The 9,558-nt window shown below is 44.2% G+C and overlaps 1 protein-coding gene across 2 annotated transcripts in view; it reads left to right on the top strand.

Annotated features, from left to right (window-relative positions):
• The first annotated feature begins 2,173 nt into the window (after nt 1–2,173).
• Nucleotides 2,174–9,558, top strand: part of Marf1 (meiosis regulator and mRNA stability factor 1-like protein) — a 61,452-nt gene continuing 54,067 nt past the window's right edge. For both annotated transcript variants that reach the window (XM_084604512.1, XM_084604511.1), the window contains exons 1-3: nt 2,174–2,347; nt 2,834–2,888; nt 7,574–7,888. In XM_084604512.1, coding sequence (XP_084460638.1) covers nt 2,864–2,888; nt 7,574–7,888 — 340 coding nt within the window. In that variant the 5' untranslated portion in view covers nt 2,174–2,347; nt 2,834–2,863. The remainder of the gene's footprint in view (nt 2,348–2,833; nt 2,889–7,573; nt 7,889–9,558) is intronic.

The raw sequence follows: 9,558 nt of genomic DNA, 5'->3' as shown, positions 1-9,558 counted from the left end.
CGCAAATGCCCCGTCCTTAACTAAAGCCGCGGAATCGGCGGACTCACGAACTGATTTGCACCAAAATGAAATGTCGCATGGCATGTCACGTATCTAGGTGGAAGAATTAAGTCTGTAACGAGAAACAAAAAAAAAAACTGCATTGTAAGTTTTATTAGTTCATGATGCAAGTTTGCCAGAACTTTATTTTCCTGGTCTGGTTTGAGCGAAAAACCTGCAGACACTCACTTCGCCTGGGCCATGCATATATGAGCGCTTTGAGGCAGTTCAGTAAAGGCTTGGTAGGGCACCAGCGGCAACACGCGAAGGCGTCGTCGTCGCACGACGCATCACTAAGGATTGTCGCCTAAAGGGGTAACTACTATAATTTTTGCCTAATTCTTCTTCTTAATTTATTTCTCTTAATATTTGTTCGTTTTTCTTTCAATCGCTTAAGCGAGGGCATTGTGTGGCTACAGGAATCATAGCTGATACGGGGCACGAAAGGAGTGCACGAAATCAACGAGAGAAAACATTTCTCACGCGAGCTCATTTAGCCCATCGGCCATTGAGTTGTTCGATTGTTTCTGATAGGCTCCAGCAGAGCAAAACCGCCAAGCCATCGCGATCCTGAAGGCGCTGGTCAGCGTCATTCGCCCTGCTGGAATTGTCGTATACTGGTGCTGGATTCCCTGTGTCGAGTGCTTTAACACTTACAAATATCAAAGACTAACCAGCATCATGAGGAGCTTTCATGAGGAAACCAGTATTCATAACTCATTTCATGTCAGAGAACACCCACCGGCAAAGAATTAACGATTATTCGTGCAGCTGCAAATTAACCTTTCGGTTCTCCTTTCCCCGCGCAACTTAGAAACTAGGCTTCGCATGGTTAATCTTCATGCTTTCCGGTTCTTGTTTTTCTCTTCCTCAATAAGGGAGCAGAGAGAGAAAGCGGCTAATGGCCAGCTTTGCACATCGTTTTATAGAAAGGGGAGAGATTATTTTTCTCCTTCTTAGGCTTTAGAAAAAATTGTTAATGGTTCTTGTTGAAACTCACTGCGAAATTATCAAATCGATAGAGAATAAATTTTCTCACTATACCGCTTACGAGAAGAATAAAAAGTGGTCGTCTGTTTCATATTCATGTAGTGCTTATATACAATTGAGCGCGAGGGGCCCCAGACCGCTCTTAAATACTTGTGGGGAATCTAAAACCCCCTGCACGTTAAACAAGCAACTGGGAGCACATCAGTACCCCCGATGAGGACCAGCTCAAGATTATTACAGCGCTCTCGCTAGGATAGCCCTCCAAGGGCTTTCCTTTGTAAGAGGGCCCTCCGTCGCCAGCCGTATCATACCACGAACTCACTGCACATTACAAAGCAATGAGAAGACCACTCCCACCACCCCATAAAACACTGACCAGACAACAAGTAATATGGAGACAGCTACAGACGGGGACCCTCCCCAATCCAAACTACATATAAAAATTCATAAATAAGGATATGAATCCCTTCTGCCGATTTTCCGGGGAGAAAGACAACTTCGAGTATATGATCTGGGCGTGCAGAGCCCATAAGCCTCCCTCAGAACTCTTGCCTGATCCCTCTAAGAAGCTTGGGACAAGCTAAGGTCCAACGATGACCCTGGCATTCAGTTCAAGGCCGTCGAATGGGCCGGCGTTGCCAAAAGTCTCCACGGCCTGCGGCACGTTAGCTGACTTCCCCTATTCCTCCCACTTATTGTGAATAAAGTTTTATCAGCCTCAGCCGTACATGGAGAGGGCTCTCACATTCCATGTAGGGGGCTGCACACCCGCCCTCTGTAATATTGGCAATAAATGTTTCTATCACCACCAAGACTCGGCACAGCTTAGATGATTAGAGAGGCAGCTATCTGCTCCCTCTGTGCGCAAGTCTATGGCTATTATCAAATTTGGGTTACAATCCAGTGACAATAGGTCCATTTTTACGCGTTCAGAACACCTTTGAATTCACCGGTCCCGTGGCTAGCAGTACCTGGCGGAGAAAGCAGAAATCGTTTCAAACTAAATTTACATAAACGCTAGACAACAAAGCTAAACTTTAGTGTAAAAAATAGCTGCTAAAATAAATTTGTATAAATAATTTTGCATCAGCTGCAGTAACCGTAATGGTATCGACAGAGTATCGACATCGAGGCCAGTCGAGTGCGTGACAAGATGGCTGGTGGCCCTGTAGTTTGAAGGAATTTGTCAACAGAACTTTGTGTGATTTCTCGCTGTCGGGCGTTGTCATCAGCCCGCTTTTGTAAAACGTCGTGCTTGTACGAGCTTCTAGTGTTCGTTCATCTTGCCTTGTAAATCTTAATCTCCGGTGCTGCAGCGGTAAGTCACAATTTTTTAGCACTTCCCCGACGCTATTGTGCATCAAACAATCTCACTGCCAGCCCTCCCGTTGTTGATCGCAGCTTTCATCAACAGGTACAAATTTACAGTAGCTTGCACCAACGGTTATGATCGTTTAGACTGGAGCGTAGCTATTTATCAAGTCTGCTTTCTGTTTGTGCAACGTTTCCAACGTAGTGCCGTGTCTACAGATGTCTCGTCACCATAGCTAGAGTCAGTTTAATGATTTTTCGGCTTTCGCCGTGTTTCGATGCCGAATGTACGAAGTTGTGATCCATTCTAGAGCTTTTTGCGTCTGTGTGAACTCATGCGTTCGTAGTACGAGCACGAGCGCTTCTGTAGTGTGCGACTGCCGCATCAGGCTGACTTTCTTGTTGCCGTGTGATCGCATTCGTTGACCGGCCGAACGACAGCATATGCGCTATATATGCGTTGCTAATGCCTAATTATTGCATTTTCTTTCAGCATGAGCTGTTCTTGAAGTCCGATCTGAACATGCAGACCAAAGAAAGTAAAAAAGGTGAGGAACGCGATGTCTTTACTACAACTAAACAAAAGGAGGCTGAACAATCGTACATCCGGGTTCTTGGAACAAGGAGTGGGGACGGCGAAAACGGTGCTTTGTGTATATCTGTCTATGCACTGCAACATCTTAGCCCCCTTTACTCTGTTGATTAAAAGAAATATGCGAAATATAACTATACTGTCGCACTTTAACGTGCTTTCGGTTTACGATAACAGTCTCGTGTATCGTGGCTGTGGCACGTGTGTGCAGAAGACTTGAGATAATATTTTTCTTTCTAACTTTGGTAGAACAGCTGCACTGAGATCAAAGTTAAATGGGCAACCATGCCACCATAATGCCCTTTGTAAGTCTTAACTGTTGTAAATTTTTGCTGTCGTTAATGATGGCGATAAAGTCAGGTCCAGGTCGCCTCTTTAGTGTTTGCAGTAAACAGGTGTAGTGGTTTCGCAGCCTTTTGTGGCGAGAAGTTGTAAAAGTCCTAATGGTTTTAATTTTTTTTCTTGTCACACTTCGGATTGACATCTCTTCAGTTCTCCAGCTTTACCCTCATTTGAACTCCTGTATCTCTTCAGTTCTGTAGCTTTACCTTGTTTCGAAGTCCTATGTATAACAAGGGTGCATCAAAATGTTGCCAGTCACAATTTGAAAGCAGTAACCAAAGCAGACAGTGGAGCATTCTATGTGCTGTTGTGCGCAAAAGTCGAGAGACCACGGCTTCGGCAGCAGGAGCGGCTGCGTGGCCTCACCCGCGGTGCTGCTATCTCGCACTGCGAGAGTGGCCAGCGTGATGCACAACTTTTCCCTCGCTCTCAGGCTGGCGCTTATCGTGACTGACAAACTTCTGAGCAGCATTCAGCCACAGCATTCAGCCACTCTACTGCTGACGGTCGCGTCGAAAAAGAGCACCCATCGTAATGTGCTCATAGAGTAACTCTAGGTGTTCAGGAGTAGCGCTGTCCGGCATTAGTGAAGGGAGTGGACGGTAGCGCTGCAGCCCACTCACTTAACTCCAAAATGCGGCAAAATGCATTTAATACTAGTTGCACTGATGCTTTGTATTTTTCTCTCCATAGAAAGAAAGAGGCATCACCGTTTAAATACTCGAAACCTTGAAAAATTGAGCAACCCTGACCACTCCCACTCCCCTTTTGAAACATGGCAGCCTGGTAAAATAACGAGTGATGGCATTATGCCTGAGAGATAGCATGAAAGTTCGCACTTCTCTTACCACAAGACTATGATGATACCACTGGGCTCGAAATTTTCGCTTGAAAGAAGCGTCGACGGTGACAGGATACGTGATATGTGGTCTACATCATTTAAAAAGACATTTCCGCAACACTAAATGATTGAAAAAGAAGCATTATTCTCTATGTCATTTCATTACATGGACGGTAATGATCATATGGCATGCAGTAGAAAAGTAACGCTATCACGGATTTGGGGCATGCATGTCATTAATAACCTGAGAATTTTTCACTTAAGTTAAAACTCGTCTGCACGAGTTTCCCCTTTTAAAGGAGCTAATAGCTTATTCCAACCGAAGAATCGGAGCAAGCTTTCTTGTTCCACAAACCGGAGAGCGCACTTAAAAGGATGGCTTGGATTAAGATCCTCAGTATCTGATTGGCTACCGTAATGCCGTAATATTTTTTGCGCTGCATCGTTCGGTCACCAAGGTCCTCCAGATTGCAGGTGCCAAAAAGTGGAGTGACGACACAAAATATAATTCACTGTTGTGGCGCGATATGACGGCGCGTGCCCGAATGCGTAATGTGCTCTTCTTAACGACGCTGACTTGTTCACCCACATATTTATATAACACACGGAATTTCGGATACAGAAGTGACAACGAGCAACTCTTTGTTCTTGCTTTGCTTTAATTTCAGTTTAATTTTTGATACGTTGATCACCTATGCTGAAAAAGTGGCTCATGCTACAGACCAATTTATTGCAAGCTCTAACTCTCTCGCCCTACCAGCGTATCAGCAAAAACAATGAGCGGCTTTTTGCATCTTCCGTATGCAAAACTCTATGTCTGACAGAAACGCGTCTGTGAACAAGCTTGTAATTTTAAAATGGGTGCACTGTGCATTCAGGCACATGCTCTTTTATGGTGCTGACAAACAGTTTGTTGCATCTCGAGTCGTCTCGACAATTTCCCCTGCCCCCACCCTGGAGGAACTCCTGACAGCGACTGAACGATGCATCACAGGACGTCACTCATTCAGGAATGAAGATCTAAATACAAACAGTCATCTGAAATATGGCTAATCAGAATGTTCAATTGGGCAAGCTGGTAGACGTTCATAATTGTAAAACAGCGCGAACAACGGTAGACAAGAACGAGAAAGACACGGTACGAGTCTTTCTCGTTCTTGTCTACCGTTGTTCGCGCTGTTTTACAATTATGAGTCATCTGAAATGTGCTTTCTGGTTCATGAAGCAAGAAAGCTTGTTCCGAAGCGCTGATTTTACTAAAGTATTAGCCGAATTAAAAGCGGAAAATATTCCAGCTAACAAAGAAAAAAAAAAACACCATAATTCCTTCTGTGGGGAGAAAATGTGAAGTGGCGGTGCAATTATAATTAAAATGTCTGTTGCAGCAGCGATGTCGAGTCGACGCAGTGTTACCGTCCGCTTCATTCACTAATGCGGGATGGCGCTGTTTCTGAATACCTTCCAATGCCACTCCCTTTGACGCGACCCTCAACAGCAGAGTAGCCGAACACTGCACTGGAAGTTTGTCAGTTGGGATAAGCGCCAGTCCGAGGGCGAGGGAAAAGTTGTGCATCACGCCAGGCAATCTCGCAGCAAGCGCGCAGAGCGAGGCAGCAGCACCGTGTTGCGTCCCCGCAGGCACTGTGGCCGTCAAAGCCACGGTCTCTCAACTTTTGCGCACGATAGTACTTTGTTTGAACATAGTTGCTTGAAACTGAATCATTTCTTTGTTAATTTAACTTTTTATTTGTTACTGGAATTCACTGAATCTCTACAGTGCTGGAGAAACCACGCAAATTGTCAAAGCTGCTTCCCAGCGTTTTCTGACAGTGTGGCGGCTATTTTAAAAGTCTGTGTAAGGTTCCCCCCCATAATGTGCTTGCCTGCCTGCCCGATTGTTTTTGTCAGGCATGCATTTTTATACAGAAAAAGAGCAGTTGTAGCGGATTGTGTAGTCTCTCCACTTCTGCATAGCACTGTACATTCAACATTACCTGCCGCATTGCTCAGTGTTTAGGGCACTGAGCTGCTGAGCAGACCGAGAATGCAGGTTCAATCCTGTCTGGGACAGCCGCATTTTAATGGAGATGAAATGCAAAAAGGTAGAAGTGAAATTATCCATGTACTGTGCGATGGAAGTGTATATTTAACAACCCTGGGAGGCTGAAATTGATCCGGAGCACTCTATCTTGGCGCCCCTTGGCACTCAAACATTGCCTTAGGACACTTATACCAAACCGCTAAACATTTCAGATTTTACGTGCCGGGTTTGTGTATTCAGTTCCTTCTTGCAGCAGTGTAATTCCACTTGTAACAAGAAAATACTGATGCATTCAGTTTTTGCCAGGTCCGTGCCGTCCTTGCCTCTTTGTTTTTTCATGATTTTCTCACATTGTGTAGAATTTTCTCCGCATTTCACGTATCTCACTTCGACATTATTGTTGCACCCTTCAGTTTCCTAATAGGCCTCTGTCCCCTGTGATCCTGTTTGCATTTTTTTTTTTTTTTTTGCAGTTCTTGCATGGCTGTGCTGAATGTTATATACAGCTTCAGTTTCATTCTTTCTTGCTTTGTACTGCATACTGCTATATTTTGCATTTGATTTTTCATTGCTGTATGTCACCTTTTGCGATATATTATTTCATTAGTACTTAGTGTCTTGCTATTTTTACTATTGTTGTTATTTCCAATAAAATAAGTCTTACTGTCCTGCACTGTAACCAAAATGCCAAGTGTTCAAAATGAAGGTTCTGTAGGTACTGACTCGTGCACTGTAAGTCGCTTGCTATCAATGTTCCAAGCAGAGAATCAAGCTTGTTGGTATTATAAATTGGGAGCCATGATTGCTAGCATCAAAGAACATTTGCAGAGATCGAGACAACAACAGTGTGAGTGAATGATAGCTATCAATCGTCTTCATTTTTTACTAGTTTTTTTGTTTATGGTCTTTCACCGAAGCTGTTGTTTCATCCCATTAGTGTCAGTATTTTAGATGCGTTGAATTTTATGGCACGGCGCAGTTGAGGAAAGCAGTCTTTCGGAATAGATTGTTAATATTGAAGGTGAGGTCCTTGTGCTGCACATTGCATAAGGTTCCTGTTGATATTAGAGGCCAGTTGTACAGAGATATAAGACTATGCAAGACTATGACTATGCAGATATAAAACTATGAAGACAGCATGCACCATTCCACCAGCTAAGGCCGACTTCAGTTATTTTTCGGTGCCCCTTCTGGATGACGTTTGCAGTACGGAGAAAAGCAGTTTGCTTTCAGTCAGTGTCTTGTGGGACATTTTGAAGTTCAGATGTTATCGAATACGCTATGTGACCCTGTATGTTTTGCAGATAAAGACTGTCTGGTCATTATCAGTGCCTTTTTGAGAAGCTGCCATGCCTAGATAAGATAATCGCCGAGCGGGGTAGCGCAGCAGTGCGACACATTCTTTGTTTTTTTCCAGAGGGCCCCAGCCTGCTCCCCATCGGCGTCTTCTGGGACATCGAGAACTGCCAAGTGCCGCGAGGGAAGTCGGCCACGGCGCTGGTAGGCCACATCCGGCAGCTGTTCTTCTCGGGCCACGCAGAGGCCGAGTTCCTGTGCGTCTGTGACATCCGCAAGGAGCGCCCCGAGGTGATCCAGGAACTCAATCTGGCCCAGGTCACGGTGGTCCACATCAATGCCACCAGCAAGAATGCGGCTGATGACAAGCTCAAGCAGTGCATGCGACGATATGTCGACATCCACGGAAGCCCCGCAACGCTCATGCTCATATCAGGTCAGTCCGCTCGCAGCTGTCGGGGGTCCAGAGTGTTTTGTTTGTTTATTTTTCCGGTGAACATGCGGTTAGGACACTTGGATAGAAGCCTGCTAGAATAGTTACTGTTGGAAGCACTATCGAGGCCTCGTATCACAAATGTAAACTAAATCTGAACAGCCACATACAAAGCAAGTGTTCAAATTATATTTAACTGTGCCCAGTTAGGCACAGATAATATTTCTGTGTGGTTCATAATTGCACAGAACACGTGGTTAGAAAAATTTAGACATAAGCCTGATACTGAACGCTGTGAGAATCGTTTATCGAAGACAGAAACTAAATAAAATAAAGCAGTTTGGCAAGAAACACATGTTCAGGCCATATAATCTTACAGAATTAAGTTTAATGGTGTGGTACAAATACACACTTATTTAATCATGCAGAATGCATGATTAGAAAAATGCAGAAAAAAATGTTTCGCAGTAAATACCGTAATAGGATTTATCAAAATTACAAACTAAGCAGAGGTATTGTGAAGAAAAAAGTGCTGAAAAGATGCCACAAAGTCATGTCGAAATCGGGGATTTAAAGCATTGATCACCGGTGATTGATTTCAATAGGCATGATAACAAAACAGTTAAAAGACAGGTGTGTGTTCTTCGTACACCCTTTGTCTTTTAACTCTCTCGTTAACATGCCTATTCAAATCAGTCACTGGTGATCGATGGTTTAAATGACTGGAATCGTTTCTCGTGCACCTACCATCACCCAGTCGTTAGTCTAGACACTGTACATTTAGAGCCAGTTTAAATTTTCCCTCTCTGGCAGCTTTCTGATTTTTGATGCACCTTTTTGAGAACTAATGTGCATGCGTTGTTGCGAAAGGGGGTGTGGCGGCCATGCTCTAAAGATAAGCCTGCCGCTTGCGGTAATGCAGCAGTAGTATTGAAAGTTTTGTGATCGAAAGACTTCCAGCAAGTCAAATATCAAATCATATTGTCGGCTTTGTTATCTGATGGTGTTGAGTAGTGATAATTACTTGAAAATGTCACCAGCTATGTTCTAGTGAGTCCGGGTGGATTTATTTCACAAAAAAACTTATTCCTGATGGCCCGCCGCTTATCCAGCATGTATACCCGGCCTTTGCAGCCGGTTTGCAGCAGTTTCGGTTTGATGCCTGACGGAAACTAGGAACTGCTTGACCACATGGCATGAGAAGTGAGGCTGTTTCCACCTGTAGGTGTTTATTTTTATGTAGCTGAAGAACAGCGCTGTAAGATGGCTTATTTTTTTACATAGTGTTCTTCAATCTTCAAAATGTATTTTCTAAATTTTCTTTGTTAATAATGGGTCGGGTTGACATTGTGCTTTTTCTATCGACAACTCGCCTCAAAAATAGCAATTTTACAATTTTTTTTTTGTTTCCTAATAAATTTTTTTGCTTTGTAGTAACTTATGTTTTTGGAAAGAGCATTCCATTAAGGCCGGAATACATGGAGCGTTTTTGCCGCGTTAAACCGGCGTTTTACGCCCGACGGCGCACACTCGACGCCCCGCGTCAGAAAAAACGCGCGCCGCCACCGATCTGGCCCCGCCGCTTATTAGCAAACCATATCCCGTAGGAGCACTCGAGCAGACGACGCTCTGGCGCGTGATTCCTCTGAGCAGCGCCACCAAGCGACAAATAG

This window comes from Amblyomma maculatum, chromosome 5 (assembly GCF_055883805.1).
Source record: "Amblyomma maculatum isolate TAMU_Amacu chromosome 5, ASM5588380v1, whole genome shotgun sequence".
Classification (NCBI taxonomy): domain Eukaryota; kingdom Metazoa; phylum Arthropoda; class Arachnida; order Ixodida; family Ixodidae; genus Amblyomma; species Amblyomma maculatum.
This window is presented reverse-complemented; position numbering and strand designations above follow the sequence as displayed.